A 27,148-nucleotide genomic window follows, 5' to 3' on the forward strand; every position below is an offset into this window, starting at 1 on the left:
GGACGTTGGAAAGGTGTTTGTTTCTAAAATACTTTTGTGGGGGAGGACCAAGAGCCATGCTTGAGCCATTTTCTGTTTCTTTCCTCTTAGTGAGCTGTTCACAGCTTTCTCCTGGGTTGCATGCAGAATCACAAAACTTTCTGAACATTACGGCAAAGCAATTAAATGAAGGGAAAAACAGTGGGCACAAAACGGTGCATGTGTGCATAGGAACTTGCATCATTGCAGCTTGTCAAGCAAAGGCACTAAACCACAAATGAGGAACAGGAAAATAAAAGCAACTTGACATTGCACCTTTATATGACCCACCACATGCAGATCACATGCTTACACTAGCTTGACAAGAGCAGAAATACTTCTTTCTTCTGCCTTTCCATATTGTTACTCTGAGGAGCTTATAAATGCTGAAATGTTGGCTTTCCCATCTCACTTTGCTTTCCTGTTGCGGTAGTAGTGTTGCTGTACCCTGGTTTAAGGTAATAATAAATGAAGCAAGACCAACTTTGGGATGTAGAAGCCTTTCTTCAGATCCATCTGTCCAGATTCCTTATTTCTTCACACCATCACAGCTACAATACCACTAAGACTACAAGGCCTAAAGAAGGGCATATGTGCTCAAAAGCTCATCTCGGTTTTCCAGCTAGACCGGTTAGTCTGCTAAAAAATATTCTCTCTCCTGCACCGCCGAGTTTGCCTTTCCTCTGTCTCTGCAGCTGATGGGTTGCAGGTTTGAGCGCAGCTCTGGGACATCTAGTGGCTGGTAGCACTTGCAGCTCCGGGGCTCACGGCAATTTTGCAATGCTTCCTGCAAGAAATCTGGCAGAAAACTGATTTAAAACAAAAAGACACACTCTGTCTCAGTTCCTGGAGCTACAACTACAGATGACTTCATTCCTTGATACATTTATGTTTGCAAAATGTTTAGGTATGCATTTATGATCATTTTGTTATCCCTTTGCATCTCAAACTCACCCAGCTTGGGGAGCCATCTTCTGCTATTTTAATTTCATCATTTTGTTACCACAGTTGCTTCGTTATTAAGGGCTTTTTGCGTTCCAAGGCAGCTGTCATTGACATAGATAATTAGATAATGTTTTGGCAATCCAAGGGTAAATGCATTAACATGTTCCCATATACTATCCTGGCCTTTGGCTGATCTGTGAGTATTCAATAAATGAATCAGGCCTGAAATGAACTTTTGCAGAACCAGGCAGATCTGTTATATAGAATCATGGAATCATAGAATAGTTTGGGTTGGAAGGGACCTCTAAAGCTCATCTAGTCCAACCCGCCTGCCGTGGGCAGGGACATCTTCAACTAGATCAGGTTGCTCAGAGCCCCGTCCAACCTGACCTGAAATGTTTCCAGGGATGGGGCATCCACCACCTCTCTGGGCAACCTGTGCCAGTGCTTCACCACCCTCAGCATAAAACATTTCTTCCTTATATCTAGTCTAAATCTACCCCCCTTTGGTTTAAAGCCATTCCCCCTTGTCCTGTCGCAACAGGCCCTGCTAAAATGTCTGCCGCCATCTTTTTCATAAGCCCCCTTTAAGTACTGACAGGCTGCAAGAAGGTTTCCCCGAAGCCTTCTCTTCTCCAGGCTGAACAACCCCAACTCTCTCAGCCTTTCTTCATAGGAGAGCTGTTCCATCCCCCTGATCATTTTCGTGGCCCTCTTCTGGACCATATTCCCCATATGAATAGGGAAGTCTCAGTTGAGATTTTCAAGAAAGCCTCAGGCTGGTATGGGCCCCGATCCCTATTCCTGCAGGATTCACCTTAGGAGTCAAAAAAGAAGCAACACTCGTAGTGTGTTTTTCTGAACCTGGAAAGTCTCAGACCAGCTGTAGCATCCTGGCCAGAGATCTGGTGACAGTTGGTGGCTTTCTGGGAATTTGAGCAAGAATTCAGCTATGTCTTCTCTGCAGCCTTCAACGCAGCAAGAGCGTGGCCTATTCCTTTTCATCCCTGACGATACCTATTAACCCTGAGCAGAGGAAAGAGTATATCTCAACCAAGGGGAATGCCAGGCTACCAGGAGAAATGATACAGTGCTGAAAGGAGCTATGTAACTGTGGCAATCTTTTTCTGATTGCACGTTTGTGTCTGCACTGCTCTGAAAAGGTGACCGGAGGCATAGCTGGAAGTCCAGCAGATGACCCACAGCAGACCCACCTGCTCTTACTTTTACTGAAGCCTTTGGGCAGCCAGCTGGGTACCTCCAGTGCATCCAGGCCCGCAACACCAAACTAACAGCATATTAAACTCCTGGGAGTCCTGTGTTCTCCAGAGTACACTCTCTGATGGGTTATAATTTCTTCATCTATACAAACGCTAAGAAGAGGATCAATTTTCCCTGATTCTCACCTAGGAATCCTGCCGAGGAAACTCAGGTGGCGCGTGCTCAGCCCCACTGACTTTTTTCTTGCTCTCCTCCTGGAAAGTGGGACTAACCCATACTGTTGGGAGAACAGTGCTCATGATGTTAAGTGGTTCATTAAAAGGCGGGTGTCAAAGATGACTCATCTGGGGAGTTTCTCCTGGAGTCAAAGGGCACTTTAAATTGTTTCTTAAAAAGCACAATTGGATCTGCAAAAAGCTGGCTTGCACAGAAGACAAACCTCAGGCCACCTCAACTGTCCACCGTTGCTCACATGAAGAGGTCTCCATGAAGAAACTTTTCGGTCACAGTGTTCTTCACTTGTGCCTGGGATAAAAATATGGTCTGTGCTTGGAAATCATACCCTGGTTTCCAAATGCTTGTCACTAGATAAGACTCGAAGCTGAAGTGAATCTTGGTTTTGGATTCTCTTTCTTGTTTTGCCAGATCAGACTGTCTTACAGTTCAGCAGAGAGATGACATTTTGTTTTATAAATACCCACAGACAGAACTTGAGATTTCCCTGAAAGGCTTTACCGCTTTGTGAAAAAGTAGATCAAATCTAGTAACATATTGAATTTGGTTACTGAAACTTCAGGAAGATCAGTGTGATGAAATATCCTTAGTTTGCCCTTGGGAGAAATGGTACCTTCGTTATAAGAAAACAGCTCTTTCATATGGAAATGGCAGGTGGCAGGAGTAAAAACAGACTTTCATTTTCAGAGAAACAGACGGAACAATTCCAAGAAAAGTGGAATAGCAGAGCTAGGTTGAAATTGTTTGCAGTTTTATTCTGCAAAAATATTCTACTTTTGCCATGATGGAAGTGAGAGAAGGTTTCACTCCACACCCTCTGTGTTTATCAGTCCAATCAGTATACCTCAAATACAAGAGTCTGCTGTAAGGACCAGAGTTTAAATATAAATTAGGAAGAGATCTACTTCAGTTTGTTTGGGAAAGCTCTAGAAAGCCCATCCCAGACCTGCACACGGAACTTCTGGGGAGAAAAAGCAATTAAGAGCACTGAATATACGAAATAATCCTTAGTGCCAGTGTCAGGCAAAACTGAACTCACAGCTCTCGGTGCTGTGATTTATTAATCCTTTTATCAGACCTATGCCATCCTCTGAATTATTTTCCAGCTCTGACTGCTGGTAAGCATTTCCTTGGGAGCTGTAGACTGTTAAACTATTAATGGTCTAGTGGTAGGTACTTATTAAGAAAAAGACACCTTGAACCACAAACCAGAATAAAGAACAGAAATCCAGTTGGAGACGTGCTACTTCAGAGCTCTCACCCTGACTTCCCCGAGAAAAGTGAAGTTTTTGAGAGTCATTTGCATGGGGAGGCGGAGGAATGGTCATCTCCTCTTCTGCAATTGATTCATCGCACACTGGAATTTGAGATTTGGGGCAGAAACGGAAAGAGGGAAATTCTTGTTCTATTTAGGAGCAGATAAAACTCCACCCTATGCTGTAAATTCTTTTTTGAAAGTCAGGGTTTGCACAGGATGAAGGCTAAATATTTCATGCATTTATTTTAATTATAAAGAAACTCTTCAGAGCTCTAGGCAGCTTGTATAGCTCTTTAAGCTTCAGATTTTTAGGCCTTCAGATAGTTCCTATTTAAAAGGAGCAAAGCAAACGCCAAAAACCCAGGCTCAGCTTTGAAGTATGGCCTGAAACAGATACATATTGCTCTGCGAGAAGCTGCCTTTCCCCAGAGACATTCAGAGAAAACATCACGCCATGCTCCCCTATGCTTTATACCAAAGAAGGAGCTCCACCACTCCGTGTGTTAGGGAGAGGTTTCTCCCGTATTTGCCATAAGGCACCCAGACTTGTCTAAGCTGATCTCATCAAACCCCAAAGGGATCCGTCCTCCTGCCAAATGGAGGTTTCTCCTTTGGCTGCATCCCCCCATGAAGAAGTCCAGCTGACCTGCACCCGCTGAGGAGTGAAATATTATCAAAATTTTAACAGACCTAACTCTGATTACAACATGGAGCTATATTTCTTCCGTTGGTACTTTTCTAGCAGAAATCCCACTTTAAAGGCACCTGGAAGAGAGCTGGTTGTGAGGAAGCTGGAGCTCTGCGAGCCCCAGGCAGCCAAGCCTTGGAAACTGAAACTGGCTTGGAAGGTCTGCACAGGAGACTGGTATTAAATACCCAGAGAAAAAAAGAATGAGAAATCAGGAAATGGAATAGTATCGGTATTTCCTAAAATAGAGTTTCCTATAAAATGAACGCTTGCCATGCAATTTCAAAATATCAAGACATTTGCCTTTCTTTAGGGCTTGTCAGAAACAGCTAATAAATAAAGATCAGGGCTTGGGAAATTACCTCTTCAAACCTCTCTTAACATGCTGCTTTGAAACTGGATTTCCTTAAGGTCGTTGAGTTGGCAGCTTTGAAGGGCTTGCTATGTGTTCCTTGGCTTGAATTTTTTTCAGGCATTACCCGGCACCAGATGTCCACGACAACTCCACAGGTTTCAATGGCTACAAAATTTACAGCAATATATTCTGTCCCATTTCTGCTTGTTTCTTGCACTGCCACTATTTACGAGCCAAACATAAATTACCTGAGTTTAATTCATGACCCAGAGTTCAGTGCATTTCCCCAGAAATAGCATTCTCTGTTTGGGACGCTACTGCCAAAATTGCATTCCTGGAACGGAATTCCTATCCCATCCAAGACATTTGTTCTAACCATATTTCCCATCATACTATTTTATATTATTTAGGTCGTTTGTATTTTCATGCTCTCACAGTTACTTCTTATATGTTGCTTTCTTGCTTCGCAATTATGGTCTTACTGTGTTCTCTAAAGTCATCTTCAGACCTTTAAACACCCTCAAATTCAAATAGTCATTTGACTTCAGTCCAAATTGCATTTAATAGAAAAGCTGTACTAAACCACTTGGGTTCCTTGGACAGAAGGAAGAACTGAAAGATGCCCAAACAAAGTATTATTTAGCCTAGCATTTAGCTGGCAGGGACCATGAGGAAAACCTGCTGCTCTTTGCGTTAAATGTTGCTTTAATTAAAGTTAATAATAATGCTAATATTAATTCCATCCTATGCAAGATGTTTATCCCTGATCCCAGTTTGGTTGTAAATTTAATTCTAACTAACCTAATTCTAGTTTTAACTTCATCACAGCTGTCTGTAATGTCACAAGCAGTTTATGTACAGAGAAAATACAAGACAGACACGAAATGTAGAAATTCTTCCCTGGGGGCTTTTTTTATTTCCTATTGCAGAAATATTCATGAAAAATACACTGATTGTTTTCCTTTTTTGTGTTCCATGTCGCTTCCTTACAAGCCTCCTCCTTATCTCCACCACGTACCGTTCAAAGCAGCACCACAACCAGCACTGACAAATGATGAAATTCTTCATATACTGACCAGGCTTCTGCTGGACATCCCAGCCATCACTTCCAGCAAGGCAGCCATGATAGCTGTCATAAACCACTACGCTAATTCCGTCTGGGATCCATCGCCTAATACATTATTTAGCAGTCTGTGAGATCCAGCTCTAGAACAACTGAAACGTCCAGGCTGTGGATTCTCATACATAGAGCAGAAGATAGAGAAAACAAGTAACAGAAGAATCAAGAAATAAAATATACTTGGTAGGTAACAATTACATTTTGTGAGTGTTTTTCCTACAGCATGAAAGTGTAACACCTTCCCTTTTCTTTCAGAGAAAGGCTGCTGAGTAGCCAGGGAGACATAAATTGCAGGGACGGTGATCATGCAGTGCCATCAACTGTTTGCGTCTGGTATCCGCATCATCTGAGACCTATTGCTGTCAACAAAAATGACCGAAAAAAATTACAAAGATTGAGCAACTCATCAGGATTTTATTTCTGAATGAAAGTTTATCAATTTAAATACAATATTTTGCTACAAATCTCAGGTTTGCTTTTCTTGTGCAAGAAGCCGGACACCTGAGGGCAGGTACCTTGCTGTTCAGAGCAGCAACTGAAGCAGCTCAAGCACTTGTGCCATCTGCTGGGGACAACTTCAGTGTTGCTGCTTGCACAGGGCGCAGACCCAGCCCTCCTTGTTCCGCAACAGGCCATCTTTGACAATGAGGTTGTTCCGCTTCTTTTAACTATTATTGATGCTAAGTAAACTTAATGCTAGAGAAGCATTTTGAAGACTGAAATCCTCTCTGTAGTGAAAGCAGTTGCAAAAGACAGGAACAAATTGCCCCTGCACATCTCAGCTGTCTGCAGAGAGGCTTCTTCTAATGGTGAAGCCTATTATGTAGTCAGGGAAGAGCACGGGTCTCACAGTTCTTGTAATGAACCGCTCCTCTAACGAGGGGACTCCATCTCGGCCATGGGCTGTCTCCTTTCTCGGTGCAGAATCCTGTGATTTCCTTCCCTGCAGTTTTATTCTATGCCTGCCTGCAACTCATCGTGAGCATGTCAACAAGTGTGCTCTCAGCACAGCCATTCTGCCCTCCGCAGAGCAACAACAGGGTTAACGCTGACCAGCTGCTAAAGCCAAATACCATTTGTACTTCTTCACACTTATTTACCTGAAATGTGTCTCTCTGGGAAAATGCAGAGCAGTGCATTTTCTGCTGGAGAGCCAGGCAGGCTGGTCTCTGTGTTGAGCTTGTTTATTCATGGATCGAGCCTGTCCCCGAGATAAAGGCTGTTCTTCCACAAAGTTTCGGATCTCCTGTCTCAGATCCTTTGAGCCACATCAAGCAGGTCTGCACTTCCTCCTCTGAAAGGTGGCACTTCGAAAGACTTGCTGCTGTTGCAACATGTTTCAGAGCTGAGGTTTGGTGTTGGTTCCAGCCCTCACCCTTCTGCGCCTGGAGAAACTGCAGGATGCATTGCTTATCTCCTCCACCAAACCAGGCATACAAGGGCTAGGAAGACCCCAGGGTAAGAAGCGCTCACGGAGGGATGAACTGTGTTATTAACACAGTTGTCTCTCAGTGGCCTCTGGCCCAACAGGGACCCAGCCGCAGGAGCGGCAGCATGCTCTGTAAAAGCAGAGGGTGGTATTTTCACCTCTGTGACTACACAGTGCTGAATTGTTCTATGTGGATAGTGTGATGGAGAACGCACGGTCCAAAAATACCAGCTAAGAAAGACTGCAGGCACTTGAGAGGTGATGATCGGAATTTGATCTGGACAAATTGGAGGAGCAGCATGAAGGGAGCTGGGTGCAGCTTGCTGGAAGTAGGAGGCAAGAGCTGTGATGACATGGGCAGGGCAGTGACGAGCCAGAGTAGGCAGCAAGGTGAGAAGGTTGAGGGAGGTACAGCACATGACTAAAGAAACAGGCGTCCACAGTACACTTCTACAAACCAAGTATTATATGGGGATATAGGTGAAAGGAGTGTTGAATACAAGTAATTCTGCCATGAATCAGCACTCCCAAGGCCTCAGCAAGAAAACTGGGAACGGCCCAGATGGAAACCTGGAAAATGGGGGCTATGGAGAAGATTGGGGCAAAACCAAGTTTAGCCTAGAAAAGAAAAGAACAAGAGAAAGCGATGACAGTAACTGATCTAGCTGAATCAGTGTTTGCAGCTTAAGGTAACTCATGGATGCCAAGTAATTTTCCTCCTGACTTTCCAAAGTAATTAACCTTTGGACCGAGACTAAGCAGGAAACTAATGAAGTCCTTCCATCACCGAAAAGGAATCTGACAGTGACTTTGACAGGATCAGGATTGTATCTGAAAGTGTAAGAGAAAATTGGGCTCCAGGATACTGTAATTGAACAGACTGCCTTTCAGCCCCAATAATAACGCTTTGACAAGAGGTGCTGCTATAAACTTGAGACTTGGGAGCAGGGGGGTTGTGTGTGTGCAGTCACTTCTTATCCAAAAGGATTACATGCATTGTAAAATTGAACTCTTTTCCTTGGATTCCTTCTTGGAGACCAAGCTAGACTTTTCCTCATGCCCTAAAAATGCGCTCTCTCTCCATTTCTCTAGTAAATGTCTTTTATTACACTTGCATAAAACTTATCTAGCCAATAAGGATCTTGTTTTTTCAGTGAAAACATGCAATTCAAATTGTAGGGAGGAGCCAATACTAAAAGAGTGTTTAAAGGTGACCTTCCAATTCAAAGCCTTTGTGAACTTTCACTTGTATGACAGTGCACGGAATGGCACCCGCTGCCTGTGGTCTGCAGAGATGTCCCTTATCGTGAGGTTCAGCCAGAGAACAGTAGTGAGAAACGGCAAGAAAACCAAAAATGCTGTCATCTTGCTGCTGGAGAAGTCGCTGCACTCCCCAGCCAGAGCAGCTCTCTCCCCTAGATACCCACCCCACCTCTTCATTGCGGTCGGCATTGACCAGAGGCGCACCAGGGACTGCCCCACGCGTGTGAAACGAGCTCAAACAGGCCAAGAGCTCACGGCCTAGAGGGTGCCGAGGTGTGACAGAACAGGCAGGCCCTGCCTCCTCTGGAGCCCGGGCTGGGTTCACGCAGCAGGCGGGGGCCGCCAGGTCCGCCAAGCCCTCGGTCACCTCAGGCTCTCGGAGGGAGCGCCGCGCCGGGCCGCGCTGAGGAGAGGCGCCCTCCCTCCGCCGGGTCCCGGGCGACGGAGCCGGGCCCGCCCCAGGCGGGACGGCGGCGGCTGAGGGGGCCGAGGGGGACGGCGGCGGCGCGCGCCTGGGCGGGCGCGCGCGCAGCGGGGCGGGGGGGGGGGGGAAGCACGCGCACGGCCCCCCCATCGAGGCGGGTGGGCCGGGGAGAGCGGAGGGGGCTCGGCTCCCCCCCCCCCCCGTCGCTATAGCAACCGAGAGCCGGCTGGCGCCCGCCGGCCCAATGGGGAGGCGGGAGGGGCGGTGGCGCCCCCTAGCGCCGGAAGGGGCGTGTCGGCGGCGCCGGAAGCGGGGCCGCAGCGCCGCAGGGTGTGTGTGCGTGCGCCGAGCGGCCGCCGCGCTCCGAGTCGCCTCGCCCGCCGGGATCCAGGCCGCGGTGCCGCCGCCCCCGCCAGGTGAGGGTCCCGGGCCCCTCCCCGCCGCCCCGCCCGCCGCCCGGGCTTCCGCCGCACCCCCCTTCCCCCGCCGCTGGGGTTGGGCCGCGCCGGGCCGCTGCGGCCCCGCTGGCGCCCGCGGGAGCGTGCGGGGGAGGCCTCCCCGGCCTGCCCCCCGCCTCCCCGCCGGCTGGGCCGGCGCAGCCCCGCGGCGGGGAGGGGCGTCGGAGGCCGCAGCAGAACGCGGGGCCTGCCTCCGGCGCGCTGCGGGAGGGTCCCCGCGCGGAGGGGGGGCGGCGGGTCCTGCCCCCCCCCCCCCCCCGCTCCGAGTAACGGTGTGACCCTCCCTCGGCTGCCGCCGCGGAGCCCGAGCGGGCGGCGCCGCCTCCTCCCCGAGCGCCCGGCCCCGCCCCGCCCTGAACGAGTCACTTGCTCCCCGGAGGGCGAGGCCGGCCGCGCACACCTGTACCGAGCGGCCGGGGGCGGCGAAGGGCTCCCCTGCCCGGCGGCCGGGGGAGGAGGGAAAGCGAGCCCCGCCACGGCGGGGTCCGTATCGGTCACAGCCCTCCTCTTCCCGAAGGCTCCCGCGTTCGCGACCCCAGGTCGAGAGAGGGGTTGGGGCGTCCTCGCAGCTTCACCCAAACCAGGAGCTCTGTGCCCAGCCGAAAGGCTGGGCCCTTTCAGCGTGAGAGGGGAGGTGCCGCTTCTGTGCCCGTTTGTGTGAGCCTGCTCACGTAGGACCAGAGGCGACCGCGGAAATGTCATGAACGTTTTGGAAGGAAACAAATTATTTTGTTGTTATTTTCAAATTTTGATTATTTGTGTCTACCTGGAAATAGCGATGAGATTAGGGAGGACTCCAGAGGGAAAGAAGGTTGCTTCAAGCCAGCCCCAGTCTACAAAAAGGCTGGGCAGTAACCCAAAACTAGCAACCGTAGGTTTAATTTGAGGTATGTATAATCAGATATTAGTTGGGATGATCAAATGTCAGTGGCATACCGTCACTGTGTTAGCATATGGGAGCAAAAACGCATCTGATGCAAAGATCACAATGTAAATCAGTTGCTTTTCGGCTAAATTCCTTGTTAGCAGTTAAAATAACTTTTCTGGTGGTAAGAAAATAAACTGCACGTCATGCAGCACCATAAAAGCTAAATTCCTACGTAAAAATGTCAGAGAGTTTGAGAACATTTGTAAGGTTTTGTAACTTCAGTGGCTGTAGGAATATTTGCGTCTTTACACGTTCACTGCTGCAGGACACCTCAGTCAGAAATTTTAATACTTCTTTATGAAAAGAAAAGCTTTTATTTTAAAATAATAGACATAAACTGGTCTAGAAAGGAAAACAAGAATGCTAGCGCCTTTTTCACTCTTCATATTAAAGGACTGCAAAAATATAGCCTGTATAATATTTTGTTTATTAAACTGGTACCGATAAAGTGATAGACTCATTGCGCAGATGGGCCTGGTGCAGTTTTCGCAACCTCATTATGTCAGCACCGCATGTTCTGATCTCTGCTATTTTGATGTTGAGTCTTTTTTTTTTTTTCTTTTCCCTAAGCAGGCCTTTGCCAGTATGCAGCTTTTTGTGCTGCATGTGAATAAACTCAGATGAGGAGGAGTTAAGTAAATAATGATTTGAATAATGAGGTAAAAAGCTAGTACTCTAATCTGTCTGGTATCCTAATACATCCCAGTAAGACCAGGCGTTGTAATAGTGTGTCTTTTATATGGCCGCACTTTTTGCCCCACCCTGTAACATAAATACTCTCCGTTTATTATTAACAAAAGCAATTTACCTGTGATATGAATACGCTAGTTTGGCATGAACTTTATGCCTGGGGGAAGATTTTTTGGGATAACTCTCTATTTCCACCTGGACTCTAGCCAAAAACAATTCTGCTAGTTGGAACAAAAAGGTGTTACCGTGTTAAGTATATTGTACTTTGGGACTGCGTGCTTGTCTCCACCCGCAGCTGTCCTGTGCGAAGTGCCGTAGGTATGTAGCAGTGCAGTGCTTTTCAGCCTGCAGTCCCTCGTTTAAATGGCATTAAGAACAAGGCTACTGTCGCTAAATTTAAGTTGTCCATATGATATCAGTATCCCTGTGCGCTATTGGTACTTGTCATAGAAACTTCATAATTGTCTATGGAGATTGAAAACCGTTGAATGTCATTTTATTCAAAAATTATATTGGTCAGTTTTAGGAAGCAACAAGTAATGATGGCAGAAGATGGCCAGAGCAGGCTTAGGCATGGCTTTATAGAATGTTAATTTTATCTGAACATTTGCATAAAGATTTGAGCTGAAGGCCAGGGCGTATGGTTAATCAGTAGATGCAGAGGAGGCTAAAGTTATGTGCTGCACAAGGTCAGCAAGAATATCACAACTATGAAGTCATTTTCCTTTTTCCCCTCATTATGTTTGCAGTATATTTTACTGAACTTGTTGTTATACCCAAGCTCTTGACAGCTGTGGAAGGTTTCACTGTTCAGATCTTACCAGTCACGTTCATTTTCTAATCGGTTATTTAACAATACGTGGTAGCCTTTGAGGGAACCAAAATAGAGAAACACAACTAATGAAATGAAATGCCTAGCACTACGATAAAGCAAGGAAGGTTTCTTGCAGTTGCTTTAAAGAGAGTTGGTTCCTTTCCTATAAAGAATATCTATTGGGAGCGATGTCTGCTTGGCAGTGAATGCCATCAACACCATGCAGATACTTGTGTCAGCATGTGTGTACCTGAATTATGGAGAAGGATTTTCCATTTGTTTTAGAAATAGTCTCTCCAAAGCTCGTACTCTCTATAATTATAGAACTGTAATTTGAAATACCGCTTACCTCATGTGAATGTTTAATTTTGGAATGAATTGCCCATCCAGAAATCAAATAACGCATGTTCACATACTGTTAGAAGATTGAACTACAAATTCTGTACCAGTCTGCTGCTTTTCCTGTTACAATTTGAATGGACTTAAAGTTTGTGACTGAGAAGTATGATTGCATCCCATTTCACCAAACCTGGTTTTACATTCATTTCTCACAGTGAAACATGCAGGTCTGTTAACCTGCATCTCTACTTGACTCATTGAGGACCAGTATGTCAAACCAGTAACGACGCTGCTTTCTCACCAATTTTTTTACAAAGTGGAAGTGTTTGTCTGATAGATTCTAATGCTTGCTATAAAGAGAAAAACAGTACACAAAAATCAATTACTTAATTAGCATCAGAAGAACAGGTCATCAAGAGCAGCAGACTTCAGGCCAACGTAGGCTTATTAGTATTGTCTTGTCAGTTCAATATGTTATATAAGCCTGATTTTTTTCAGTGTCAGTTTTCATATGATTTCTGCAGACTTTAAACACAGTTACTTCTGATCTGTTTTGGCTTTGTCCTAAACAGCTCATTGAGATTGGAAACAATAAAAGCTACGAAGCAGATGTGGTAACTGCTGAGCAGTAAGATGTAGTTCTCCTCAAGCTCCCGCAGTCTTCTGAAGAACATCTGTATGTTTTACTCCTCAGCTGTTACAGAGATGTAAACCTCCAGTTCTGTGTGTCCATCCGCTCTTGAAAGTTCTGTGGGCGTGCTGACTTCGGGTGCCGTTCCCAGGATGGTCGCACCAGCCCCTTCTTACTGCATCTTCCGCTGAAAGTAGCAAGGCGGTTACAAACTACTGTGGTTTGCAGGTTCTGACCCTCTACCTTTGATGCTATGTAATATGTTTCAAAGTCTTGTCTACACAGGTGTAAAGCTTTTCTGGGGGCGGGAAGTAAGCGCTTGTAACTTTAGTACCTGTATACATGCTATTCTGCATTTGGAAGAGAGGTTGAAAGAACTTAGGCTGTATGGGAGATAGAGAAATAAATTAATAATAAAAAAATATATTTTGAGTGTGGGATTTAGGGTGATTCAAATTTCTGGCAGCTGGTACTGTTGGCTGCAACTGCTGGCCAGTGGTTGGCATTCCTTATTCTAAATAGTGTCCAGCCACTTCATTTTGGAGGCCTACTAAGTTGTGGTTTGACAGATTCTTAAGAAGACAGTCTCTTAAGAATTTGAAATGTATTAACGCATCTAATGTGAGAATCTTCTGCCTAGAACGGGCAACTCTCTGGACTCCTCCATGGCTGTGATCTGCACGTCTCCGCTCCTTCTTCCGTCTTCCCTCTTCCCCCCTTGCCAGCGTGGCATGGCTTCATTAGTGCTAGAATAGATCATTTCTGTCGGCCTCCTGTTCATCACCTCTGTGCGTTTTGCTCCTAGCTGCAGGTAACCTGTGTTAGATGGCTTCTGTTTGTGGCCTAGGAGTATTTTTAGCTGTAGGCTTTGCTTGTTTCAGACTGTGGCACACTGATCCATTGTTAGAGTGTGGCTTTCATCTCCTCTGTAGGAGGGACCAGTTATAACTGATAGTTGCTTCCTTGCCTTTTCAAACATCACTCCTTTCCTTGTATCTTTTTTCCTTCTGGCAAACACTTCCCTCTTTTGGAGCTCAAGCCAGCATAGCTCTGCAAAGCTCTCTCCAAGCTTCTAACAAGGTAAGCAATGGAGAATCAAATGAGGATTTTATGTGTTCCTTTATGCAGCACCCTGTGAACGAAACAATGGTAGGCTTACTGTTGACTGCAGATATTTTGGTGTGGGCAATGATTTTCTTACTGCGTTTGAGTTCTGTTAAATCCATGTTATTGAATAATACTTTGTGTTTCATAGCAAACCTACTAACAGTACAGATATTAAGATGAATTCACTAAACAACTCAAGCCCCTGTATACTGACTTTTTATGTCAAAACTAAGCCAGCAAAGTTCTGAGGAACTCCATCTTCAGTAATAAGTTTGAGTTACATTAAAGATGTGCATAAATTAGTTACATTACTGAGGAAAGTTGTTTGACGAGAAACAACATTCTGATGCTTTGTGCTGGTATTTCACCTGTATAATTGATATGTTAAACTGGTTTCTGGATCTCTTTTATCCAGTAGGTCTTTATGCCCTTGCAGTTCCCTCTGTGACTTCCTTCATGTGTCCTTATATGAACCCATTGACTGCTGTGAACTGACTTGCATCTAAAGATAAATATGTCAGTGAGCTTGATAAAACAAACTCTGCACCATCTCTAAACTAAACTCTATTGTTTGTAAACGGAATTCTGCAGGGATGACTTGTCTACAAATTAGACTGCTATGGGCAAAGTGCAGATCAAAGATAAAACTGACCTTTCAATGGCAAAATGTAAACTCTGTTGGAGCTACTTGCCTCTGGAATTCAATAAGCGGGCTTTTTCTACATAATAATCACATTCCATAAGAAGAGGAGGAGAAGACGGTTGCAGTAGAAATGCTTCTAGAAGCTGTGCAGACTGAGGAAACTAGAACTGGTCTGAAACTGTTTTGTTTAAATGTTCTGTTATTTAAAGTTGGCTCTTGTAACATAAAAAGCATTCTTCAGGTGTACTTTGTACATGTTCAGATTTTAGTCAGTGGGTAGAGAAATGCCACTCACAAATTACTTCCTGCGTTAAGCACATAGTCTAAATTTAGTGCTGAGTTAAGGGAATGGTTTACGAGGTTTGATAGACTCAACAGTGAAAAGTGGGATGGGTTCTCTCAATGGTAAACAGTTTGATGATTTCCTTAGGCTTGTTATGCATTGGTACTATGATACGCTTCAGAGTAGGGAGAAAAAATGCACATCACAAATTCCACTTATCCCTCTCCATCCTCAAGAGCTATCCTTTTGATAAGTCTGCAGAAGCCAATGATGATATAGCATATCCCTGTGGTAAAAGCCTCTTGGGGAAGACAGAGCCAAATTAATCATGCCTGACAAGAACTTCTCACACTGCTACCCACAGTCAGTCTGTCTTGTTGAGGGCTTCGATCTGAAGGCTGTGTGTCACATTTTAATAGGTGCCAGAATCCACTAGTTTAAATCCAGTATTTGAAATGGAACTGAACTGCAGCCGGACTTCGCTTACAAGTCGGCAAGAGGTCTCTTTCCAGGAGGCTGGTTTTAGCATTACTTATCCTTACTGAGTGCCTTACGTGGATGGATGCGTTAGGCTAGACCTACAAAGGATCAAATGCAAACAGGAGTGACCGTGACTTGCAAATATATAGCAGGTAGGATGTTTGGTTGCTGGATTTATTTAAAGCGTTTTCATGTGAAATAACAATGTTTGACTTGATATCCTGGGTGATTTTTTTTTTTTGCTGAAGTGGAGTATCTTTAGCTGGAGGGATTGAGTATGCTCATCTCAAAATAATTTTGTAGTTAGGACTCTGTCCTTGGCAGTAAGAAACTCTGAAACTGCTCATACACATGATGGGAATTTGGGTCTGCATCTCGGTGTCCTGGTTGAGGGTTTCGTATAAGGGCCTGGTCTCCCTGCATGATAGTGTGGCAGGTGATACTTGGATTGAAATACAAACTGAGCAGTGTGTGTGAAGCGTTCTTCATCAGGAGCCTGTCAGACTGGGATCTTCACAGGAGAGGGCCATGGAAAAGGCTACAGCAATCGCTTTCAGCCCGTTGGTTCTTTCTAATAGGGCTGTAGACGCTTGTCTAATGAACAGAAGCCTATGAAAGACAACTGTAAACTTACTGTTCTTGTTTGCTTTTTAGTGTTCTTTTAGAAGTTGTTTTTGGCTGTTAGGTCTCAGCCTGAAAACTTCTCATCTGGACAGTGACAGTCCTGACTGGGATTTAGGGAGTAGGACAGGAACGTTATTGCTCAGTACTGACAAGAATAACAGTTCTGGGTCTGTCCAAAAATGAACCTATGCACCTGGAGAAATTTTATAGATGAATTTGGGGCATCTGGGAGTTTGTGAGGTACTGAGGTCCACTTACTTTGATAAAGGCAAAGAAACTTGTTTAAGTTTGCCTGTGAACCTGGCCCTGTGTGGTTGAGTAGAAGGTTGGTAGCTCAATGGCGAGGTTAACTATATGTTGGCGTTGTCTTGTAGAAGTAAGCAACACTCAAGCTGCCTCACTGACACGTTCTTTACCAACTTCATTTTTCCTTGCTTAAGCTCTTCAGGGGCCTTGTGGTCATGTGATGTGTTTTTCTTGGCTTCAGTTGCTAAACTGCATTATCAGAAATGATAAACAAGTTGTTTCCATACAAGCAATTAGTTTTGCAGTAGTGACCATCATGTGGGCCACGTCCCATTGGGTTTTTGTGGATGTCAGTGTTATTTGAAAGGTCTTGAAAACCTGAGACTGCAGCCACCCTAGCTGTGTAGAATCGTCCGTTATATGTACGTTGATGCATGTATAAAAAAAACCAATTTTCTGGCAGAAGAGTATAAATGTACTTTCCATAGTTGCCAACAACTACAGCTTTACTGGGTATGGTTTATTTAAACCCACAGAAACATCTCCTGTAGTGTGCAAAAAATCTTCAGTGTCAGGAGGAGCTGTCCAGTGCTTCAATGCTCCTAAGTAGTTGCTGTTGTATAATAGTGGGGGGAAAACAAACAAACAAACCCAAAAAGCCAAAAGCGGTGGTTTCTGGGTTAGATCATGCAGTGTCTCCCAGGCTGAGCAGTGGCTGGTATAGGAAAGGGGGGAGATTTACACAGGGAGCATATTGATGTGCTGTGCTTAATGCCAGTATGAATTTTGCTGCATTTTGAATAATAATGCTTACATATCTTCAGGATTGTGATTAGTCATTTACACATAGAAATTATACCTATTTGGCAAAAGGTCGTATGAATTTTTAAAAAGAAACCTTTCATGTTACTTTGTTAGAGTTGATAGATTTCCCACTTACTAGCGACTGTGAGTTCTGCTTCACCCTTCAGCATTAAATTCCACGGTGTAGACAATCAAGAGACATTTTTCTCTATTTTTATTCCCCACTAATTACAGGAGAGCCATGGATAAAAGTGAGTTGGTACAGAAAGCCAAATTGGCTGAACAGGCTGAGCGTTACGATGACATGGCTGCTGCTATGAAGGCTGTCACTGAGCAAGGACATGAACTGTCCAATGAAGAAAGGAATCTACTCTCAGTTGCCTACAAGAATGTGGTTGGTGCCCGTCGCTCATCCTGGCGTGTAATTTCCAGCATTGAACAGAAAACAGAGAGGAATGAGAAGAAGCAGCAGATGGGAAGAGAATATCGTGAGAAAATTGAGGCTGAATTGCAGGATATCTGCAATGATGTTCTGGTAATAATCCAACAGCAAAAATAACAGTAGTTAGTACTGCAGCATTCTTCAGAGAGGCTTAACGAATCTTACTAGTGCTGTAGACACTGCAGCACCTTAGCAGGGGAATAATTTTGCATAGCCACATACTTGGGTCCAATTCTAGCTCCTAAGTCATCTAGTTTGTTTCTTAGGGGATTTGTTATAAAAGAGCATTTATTTTTTTTAATAGAAAGAAGCAAACAAGGCAGTGTTGAAGACCCCTAGCTGCTGGCTGGGGGTCACCATGAAAACAAATTTAGATCTGGAGCACTGGCATGAGTCCTGCTAAAAAGCCTACCATTTAAATTCTTTCGTTAATGAATGCTGATGTCCTGAGGCTTGTTTAGTACCCTTTTGGGATGGAGAAGGTGTGTACTTCTTCCTCCAAACCGGTTTCGCTATTTCTTTCACTTAGACGAGAGGGATTCTTTTTATTGCTGTTCAGTTTGCTGAAGATCTGTCAAGAGCAGTTGCTATCAGTGCTCTCAGCCTTTGCATCTCTCCCTGAATGCCCGTGTGCTGACAGTGCCACTATTCAGCTGGAGTTGCAGATAGAATCAGTTTGTTGTAGATAATTTCACTGCTCTGTGTAGAATTCAAGTTTGTGGCAGCAAAAGTGACCAGACTTGTGCTAATGTCAAGCTGCTGCTTTTCATTACCTTGGTTGTGGACATAGGTTTGCATCAGTGTATTTCAAGGAAAATCTTTGCAGTCTTAAGCCCTGATAGCTCTTAGGTTCTGCAGGAGTGAATTGTGGGTAGCCTCAACACAGCAAGTTTTCTGCTTTCCAGGGATTAGGGTACAAGTAGTTTCTCTCTTTTCCTGAGTTTAGACAACAGTAGGCAAAGTGATTAACGCATGAGTATACATAAGTCATTGTTAATGCTTTAACAGTTCATGCTTACCATTGTAACGAAGGCTCTGTTTCAGGCATTATTTTTATGACTTTGAAAAAAAAAAAAAAAAGGTGATGTTTCCTTTCTCAGGAACTCCTGGATAAATACCTTATTGTCAATGCCACGCAGCCAGAAAGCAAGGTCTTCTATTTGAAAATGAAAGGCGATTACTACAGATACCTCTCAGAGGTGGCATCTGGGGACAATAAGCAAAGTAAGTAGAGATGAAATCTCTCATTCTGCTGGGGGCTGAGCAGAATAAAGTATAAAAAATACTCGTGTTCTTTTCCCCTAACATGAAGTATTTATTTCTTTTTGCTACTGCTCTGTAGTATTGAAGACAGGTGCAGTGCAAGTCACTTTTAGAGAAAGACTTCACTGAAATTAATAGAAGTGATTGACAGACGTTTATCAAACCAGTCAAATTCTGCTTGCCGCCCTCGACCTCAGTGACTGATTTTCAAGCATATTTGGCAGTGTAAAATCCTTTTCCTGGAGAATGTGTTTTTTCTCATGGAAAATGCTTTGCTCCTATCATCTCTTGTTTAGCTCGCAAATCTTCACTGTTTGCAAGCTTTCTGCATGCAAATATGGGATATTGGGTTACTGGGTCCTAAGCCAATTAATCCTGAAATGGTAAAGCAAAGCTGAACTGTGCCTGAATTCCTGGTGAAGTGTCTGATGTAGTCCACGTCTTGCAAACTTAGTTTGACGCCGTTCTGGAGCTTGTTGTTACCCATTAGCCAGGAAGGGACTGTTGTCTTTCCTCTGAAACCCCAAACTGAAACATAAAGCTCATGACCTACCTGCTAAATGTTTCCTTCAGTTTAAATAGGTAGTTTAGATAATTCTTCTTCCCCGTATGGTTTTGTCTGGATTTATTATGCAGAACTACTACTTCTTCAGCTAGGCTGGAAGTGAGTGTTTAATCACAGTACGCTTTGACTTAGGTAGAGCTTATGTGCATTCAGATTGGTTAGAACTTATTTTGAATAAATTTCATTTTAAGACTCTTAACATGTTGAATTTAATTTCCACAGCTCAAAGCTTTATCTGAACAAATATTTCTGCCTTAATAGTTCAGCCAGTGGTAGGCTTTTACATCTAAAAACATTGAAAGAAGCGTCTGTGCATATGTAATTGTGTGAATTTCTGGTGGCACGATAGTCTAGACCAAGAATATAATAGCTTCCCCCGTGAAGTACAGTGAGGTACTGTGCATTAATATGATTGTAATTACTCCTTGCAGCAACGGTAGCAAACTCTCAGCAAGCTTACCAGGAGGCATTTGAAATTAGCAAGAAAGAGATGCAGCCAACACACCCCATTCGACTCGGTTTGGCTCTAAATTTCTCTGTCTTCTACTATGAGATACTAAATTCTCCTGAAAAAGCCTGTAATCTGGCAAAGACGGTAAGCAGACTCTTCATATTACCAATTTTTGTGGAGGCTAAGGAGATAATTAAATGGTTGCAGTAGCACTTTGTAGATGATTATGCTTTTTCATACCAAATTCCTTAAAAATGCTGTCATTTTTAAACTATTGTCATCATAGTATATTTTCAGGTAAGTTAGCTAGACTACCTTAGCTTTAAGAAAAGCTAATTTGCTAGTGCAGTTGATCCAGTGAAAGGGGAGACAAAGTGCCGCCTCTTATGTCCATGTAATTCTCTTAGAATGTGCTTGTGTCAAATTTGAAAACGCTTGGATTAATTTAGCACTTGTAAAGTGAAATATTTACTTAAAATTAAACACTTAGCATTCGCATGAAATGTCGTCTTTGTGACTATGGTCATAGCCCTAAATGTCCTTGTGTATCTGCGTGTGTGTGCGCTTCTCTCTCCAGAGACCAAAAAGAGCTTGTGTGATGGGTTGTGCCAAACAAATAGCTAGTCGCTTTTGTCTTAGCCTTCTCCTTAAAATATGATTAGAGCCTTCTAAATGAGGCTTTTTGCATCTGTGAAAGTTACCTGGTAGTAACTTGAATAATATGGCATTAGGTGAATCTTTGTGTTCTTAATATGCGCTTTAATAATACTTTAACAAGTAATGTTTTGCTGTGCAAAGCTGCTGTTCTTGCTTTTTTAGTTGATACAATTACATCTGTTTGAAACCTGAATGAAGAAATAGCACTTATTCATGGCGCTCAGACTCGCAGCATGGGCTTTCATGTGTCACAAACAGATCGATAGGAAGAATGGCTTTATTAATCTCTAGTGGAACATACCCGATTTCCTATGCTGTTTTGAAAAGAAATCCAAAACCTTCCACCCCACCATCAAAAAAACCTTGTCTTCCATTTTCTTTCCTACTTACTCACGTGCAATACATACATCAATTTAATGGTACCTTTGTCTTTTACTGCCAATTTAGACCAGTGAGGCCTTCATTTTTAATGAAAGTATTGCTTTTAAGCGGTGTTGTTAAACCTGACTTCAAGCTGTGTGAATCATGCTTCAGTAGGACAGAGGGTGCGCTTGCCTCTTCAGCACTTGGTGTTGGCATGGTAGTAAAGTTGTTCTGGGCTTTCATCTGGACCCCCCGAGACTTCTGTTTTCCCACTGGTTGTCTAGTGATCTGGTGCTCGCTTTGGTTTACGTTTCTTCTCTTGGTGGAAAAGAAATACTGGAAACTTTTGTCACAGAATTTCAATAGTAGTGTGGCAAATTTGTAAGCTCTTTGCAAGCAGCAGTGAATTCAGAGAGCAGAGTGTGAAAGTGCCGTCTTGCATATTTTTAGGCATTTGATGAAGCGATAGCAGAGCTGGACACGCTGAATGAAGAGTCTTACAAAGACAGCACTCTCATCATGCAGCTGCTTAGGGACAACCTCACTGTAAGTATCACGGGGCAAACTGCTGCACGGTGCGCTGTTACTTCTTTAGGCTGCTGGACTCCACTAAGCGGGACTCAACATCTGAAGACTTAGGTAGTTCTGTGCCGTTAAAAGCCTTTTCTGAGGCATTAGCTGCATGTCTTAGCTGCACTGCTTTTTGTAACCACTGTTACAAAAAAAACCTGTCTGTAACCAGACCAGTTAGACTTGCCTGTTTAAACCAGAAATCACTTGTTAACCACTGTAACAAACTTGGCTTTTTTGTAACAGAAAGTCCAGTTTGTCCGTTCTCAACAGCCAGCTTGTCTTTGTGTTGAGCTTGCAAACTTTTGCTGGCTTTCTACTTGTAATCCTCTGCCCGTTTTCTAGTTCATTATTCTTTAGCTTTACTGTTAAGTTCCGTTCTGTGTTGCTCTTAGCTGAGAAAATTGCACAGCTATCGCTAACTATGCTGTCTTCCCTTTCCTGACAATTGCAATTAACTGCGTGCTTTCAGTGTAAACATGTGTTTGTATTTTCTTACAGCTATGGACGTCGGAAAACCAGGGAGATGAAGGGGATGCTGGGGAGGGAGAGAACTAATGGCTGTCATGCTTCATTATATGTTCAATGTCACCCTGTATCCTACACATAATATCCCTTTGTGCGACAAGCAAAAAGAATAGTACATCGACTTTCACAACCTCAACGTAGCAAAAACTGTCTGTGGGGTAAAAACGGTTGGTTGGTGTTCTGTGTACTTAAAGCGGAGGTCGGCTATTATAATGGCATTCCGAACTTTCCTATTATGAACATTTACAGTTATGATTACCGTGTTTATATTTTTAACTGAACACTGTGATTATGGGTTTTGTGATTGCAATTGACTTTACAAAACTCTTATTGGTAGAAAAGTAGACATCAATTATGTAACTCTGGCGAGCTTAATTTGGCACCAAAATAGTCGAAGTACAATTCTGTTGTAAAGTTGTACAGAAAGTTATAGAGATTCTATTGTGACACTGGGGCATGGAAGGAAAACAATCCGATGTATGGCATTCCAGTTAGTAACACTGCTATGAGTTAGTTCAACAGGCACACTCTGTAGACATTTGTAACCAAGTCTGAGGCACCGCTTTCAGTCAAAAGCTCACTTTGTCAATCCTATCTTTCTGGGGACGGGTTTTTGTTTTGGGGAGGAGGGTAATGGGGGAATTAGCAGCTTGATTTCCAAATTCTTCACACTGGCAGATAACTGGGATTTGACTTCTAAAAGCGCTTTCGTGCTCATACAACATGCATGACTAAGCCCCTTCCCACAGCAATAACGTACCTAATTATACCTTAGATATTCTTCAGTAGTGAGAATTCTTGGTTCACTGCCATGGACTTGCAATAGGAGAAGATTCAATTTTTTGAATGGCCTTATTAGTTTGGATGATACCATGAAGTGATCTGCCACTTTTGCATTACTTTACTCTTAGGTGAATTGAAATTTCCATGGTATTCCCGTTTTGAATTGATCCTGAAAACTTCTTAAGTAATCCACTGAGCCATGTTATAGAAATTTTTCTCCCACTGGACTCTGTTCATCCTTGACCCTCTCACCTGTTTAAACTCCATTAAAGCAATTTTGGACTCCCACACACGCGTCATCCTTTCTTCGATTATGGGTGATGTCAGGATGGTGGGTGAGACCTGAGTCTGCTCGAGGACAGGTTTCTTTCCTGGATGTTTGAGAGCTGCCAGTGCTGTTGCAGTCTTCAGCTCTTGGCTGTCATTTTTTGGTAGTACCAGGAGCTGGCTCAAATATTCAGGAATTCCCGTTTATTGTACTGGAATGCAGACCTACACATTTGCAACACTTGTAATATTTGAGCTCCAAACGTCCTCACCTAGTTATGTTTCAAACGTGTCCCATTAAATAAAACCTAGTAAGAGTTGCGTGAATAATGCAGTGGAAAAGGTTAGGAATAGTCACCTATCAGTCTCGCGGTATCATCCCCCTACCTTCACATTCCACTTAGGTATAGGATCCATCTGTTTGTCTGTCCATCTGTCTGCTGAAGAGAATTTCATGCACTGATTTTAAAACTCCCCTCTACTAGCTGAACAAATTGTGCAGTTAATACTTGGCGCTTGATAAATGCAGTAGTGAATGTGGAACCGAGCCTGTCTGTATATCTGGTAGCTCTTTTCGCTTTGTTTTTACTGACCAGTATTCTGCCTAAAGTTTGCTTCTGTGACGGTTATATTGCCTAGCACACACGTGGTTGTGAGAATAGTATAGCAAAAAGAAATACCTGGTTATTGATGTACTAGATTCGTGTATGTCTTTTAAACAGTTCTAGTTTCACCTGACACAAAATAATCAGGAAAAGTGTAAAAGAATTCAAAAGTGAATAATAAAAAAAAATTTTATCAGTTGTTTGTGTCTGTTATCTTTGCCATACTAGCGGCAAAAAACTTGTGGTAGTAAAATCACCACTTAGTTTTACTAAATGCACGGATCTTGGGTTATGCGAGTTGATTCATGGTTTCCAAATGGTGTGAATACTTAATTACTCATCCCTTTGCAGAGACTTCCCCGCACACAGCCTCCCAGATTTGTAGTAGAGGACACTGGTTCTCTTCATTTTTGTGGAGGTCATACTTATGCTATATTGTCATTGTGGCACTTAAAAGAAATGCAACTATAAATACCTATTTAACTTGCCATGAGTCATTGCATATTGTATGGTTGAACACACCGTACATGAGAAAAGTGTTGGTTACATTTAAAGCTTTTTCCGCAGGGAATCCTTTAAATGCACGCTTCTGAACGCAGGGTTAGCTCTTCAGCTGGCCCTCTGTCAGTCATCTGTTTGCACACCCAGCTGCACTAGTGAACTGTGACCTGCATACACGCCAGGTAGCTCCGCTCTTCGCAGCTGGTGGTGTGCAAGAGCACATCTAAGTGCAAGTGGAGGTGTCTTCCTGGAAATAAAGCGCTTGAAGAGATGGATAGCAATAGCCAGTCAGCCTAAAAGCGCCGAGGAGGTTAGTTGGGGCCGAAGCAAGCGTCCTTCCTGCTCTCGGAGCCTCTTGCTCCTGCAGTGAGACGATGCAGAACTGTGCTCAGTGGATAATGTCACTCAGCTTCTTTTGATTGACTGCTACAAAGGCGTTAGGCCAAAATCGAACTAGCTGCTGATCAAGCACTGATCTGTCCTGTGGCTTTAAGTCGTGGTCCCACTATTTATATCTGTAATTATTGCTACTTTGTCATTTTCTTCAGCTTTTATAGACATACTTGCTCTTAAATGATTTTACAATGTACCCTCAGTCTGACTCACACTGATGACATTGTCAGCTCCAAGAAGAAAAAATCCCGGCTCCTGCTAGCTGCTCCTGTTCATAGAGCACTTGTCCTGCCTCAATTCTTTCAGATGACATCGCCCATCCTTACTTTCTCTTTTGGGGGAAATGATGAGCCTAGGAGACTGGTCTGCAGCAGTGATGAGTTAAGGGAATATTTTGATTTTTCAAGTAATTAGATCATTTTGGGAAAGGGCACTCCAGCTGGCCCAGCCCCAGTAAGAGTCAGGGTGTACTCTACATGTTTAACTGATCTAACTGGTGCTGCTGCAGCTTCTCATTCCCGGCACTGATGCTCGTCTGACCTCTGGGTGAGGCAGTTCAGCGTGGGAAACCAGAAGGCTTTTGGGAAGGTAAGGTTTCTCCTGATCTGCACGGCAGCTGTCCCTTCCGAGAGTACAGGATGGGGTGGAGCTGAGCAACCACGCTTGGATTAGTTTTGCTTTAATATGTGGGACTGTGGTGCTGCACGGTGCGTGCTGCCTGGAGCAGGCTGGTGTGTCTCCCGAGCGGCGTTCAAGGACTCCGTGGCAGCAGAGGAACCGCCTTTTTTCATGAAATCCAGCGGACCTGTTCAGCTGAAGTCAACGTGAGACACTTGTCCTGCTGCACTAAGCTTCCCCGCTTAAAAGTGTGGAAGCAGGGGGAGCGTGGCCCTGAGGAACGGGTCTGGCTGAAACACGGAGGTGCTGGTGACTCAGGCCCAGCACAGCCCTGCAAACAGTCGCGCTGGGGAAGTTGCTGGTGGAACTGCCCTGCCCGCCGCCCTAGGCTCCTGTGCTTTTTCATCCAGCCTTTCAGCTGCACGGCAAGTTGTTTAATGACAAATCATCACCTCTCATACACGTACCATTACGTCCAGCACAGCTGGGGTGCGATCTCTGCGGATGAAGGTGACCTTACAACACCCGTGTCTCATCCAGACACAAGGTGATGGCAGAGGCCAGGTTCTGTATCCCGTGGGTCTCAGGTGGGTGTTGAGGGAGTTTGCTGTGGAGTTGGCGTAAGCGTCTGATGATGAGGGGTTTGTACCGAGCTGTGTGTATCTTACCGGCTCCTGTCTGGATTTCTTAACTTAACCTACCAGAACCTGCAGGTGATTTCCTAAAAATGCGTGGGTGGGCCGTGCAGCGTTAGCGAGCGCTGTCAGGCACTGACAGAAGGGCAAAATGCAGCGCCATTACCCTGCCGTTCATTTGAAAAGACAGGAGGGACGCGGGCGGCTGCCCTAGCCGCGGCTTGCAAAAAATTAGGAGATGCAACAGCTGGCTCTCTGCCTCAACCCCTTAGCTCCGCGGGGCCGGGGGCTACCGCGGGGCTGCCGCTGCCCAGCCCAGCCCAGCCCAGCCCTGCCCGCGGGGGGATGCCCGCCCCGCTCGGCGCAGCTCGGGGCGGGGCCGGGCCGGGCCGGGCCGCAGCTGGCGGAGGGCGGGGAGGAGAGGGCGGGGAGGAGAGGGCGGGGAGGGCCCCGTCCCGCCCCCGGCGCCGCCGCGGGAAGAGGCGGGCGGTGCGGGCAGCCGCAGCCGGAGCAGCGCTGAGCTGCGAGCCGAGCCCAGCCCAGCCCAGCCCGCCGGAGCGCTCGGCGTGAGTGCGGGGCCGGGGTCCCGCCGCCCGGCTCCGGGTCGGCGAAGGGCGGTTTCTCCCGGGGTCTCGGTCAGCGGGGCGGCGGGTCCTCCCGTGCCTGGCCCGGAGCGGGGGTGGCCGGCGGTCCCCGCCGGCGGAGCGGGGTCGGGTGGGGCGAGCGGCTCGCTCCTCGGCTGCTCCGCCCGCTCTGCCCCGTCCCGGGCGCGCCGCTGCCTGTGCGGACTCGGCCCCCTCGCTTTTGCCGGGCGCAGGGGCTCCCGCCGGCGGGGGCTCGGCAGCCGGCGGTGACGGGGCTGTACCGCATCTCCGCTGGCTCCCCGCCCCGCCCTGGGCCGGATCTCCGCTTGGTCCTCACCGCTCCGGCTTGGTCCTCTCCTTTCTTCACCGCCTTCCCTCGCTCTTTGCCCTGCCAGCTGCAGAGGGAAGCTGTGTTTGCTCTGTCAGCCTGTATTTATTTTGCTGTCAGCATTGCTGTGAGGGCCTTAGGAGGCGCATCTTGGTTGCGGGAGGAGTAGGGCCCTCTCACGGAGCTGATGCACGGCTTTTCCATGTTCTGCCCTTGGTGGTGACTTGCCTTTGGCTGAGGGAGTGCTTGATGCACTTCTCCTGTGTGCGTGCGTTTCTTTTGGGCATCCATAGGGTATCCCAACAAGTGTCTCGGGTCTTTTGTGCTTTAAGGTAAGAGCCCCAAAGATGGGCTTACAAGCTTTTAGGGCAGGAGCTGCATTTCTGTTTTCCCAGGCAGTACCTTGGGGGTCTCAAGCGGTGACTGTCATCTTCACACACAACTTTATACCCAACTAAAACCAGCGAGAGACTGAGCATCAATTTTCCTGCTTTGGGGGCCTCGTCAGCAAGCTGAGAAATTGGGAAGGGCTGGCTAAAAACCTGTGTTTGCCTTGTTAGAGATGGAGACGGTCGCTGGGAGCGCTGGCTGCA

The 27,148-nt window shown here is 45.4% G+C and overlaps 1 protein-coding gene across 1 annotated transcript; it reads left to right on the forward strand.

Annotated features, from left to right (window-relative positions):
- The first annotated feature begins 9,273 nt into the window (after positions 1-9,273).
- YWHAB (tyrosine 3-monooxygenase/tryptophan 5-monooxygenase activation protein beta) lies at positions 9,274-23,694 on the forward strand. The gene is made up of 6 exons (XM_076351605.1): positions 9,274-9,371; positions 17,237-17,537; positions 18,545-18,668; positions 19,704-19,867; positions 21,194-21,289; positions 21,815-23,694. The coding sequence occupies exons 2-6, from the start codon at positions 17,244-17,246 to the stop codon at positions 21,869-21,871; spliced, it is 735 nt and encodes a 244-aa protein (XP_076207720.1). The 5' UTR covers positions 9,274-9,371; positions 17,237-17,243; the 3' UTR covers positions 21,872-23,694.
- Positions 23,695-27,148: the final 3,454 nt, after the last annotated feature.

The sequence above is a fragment of the Aptenodytes patagonicus genome, chromosome 14, assembly GCF_965638725.1.
Source record: "Aptenodytes patagonicus chromosome 14, bAptPat1.pri.cur, whole genome shotgun sequence".
NCBI classification, from domain to species: domain Eukaryota; kingdom Metazoa; phylum Chordata; class Aves; order Sphenisciformes; family Spheniscidae; genus Aptenodytes; species Aptenodytes patagonicus.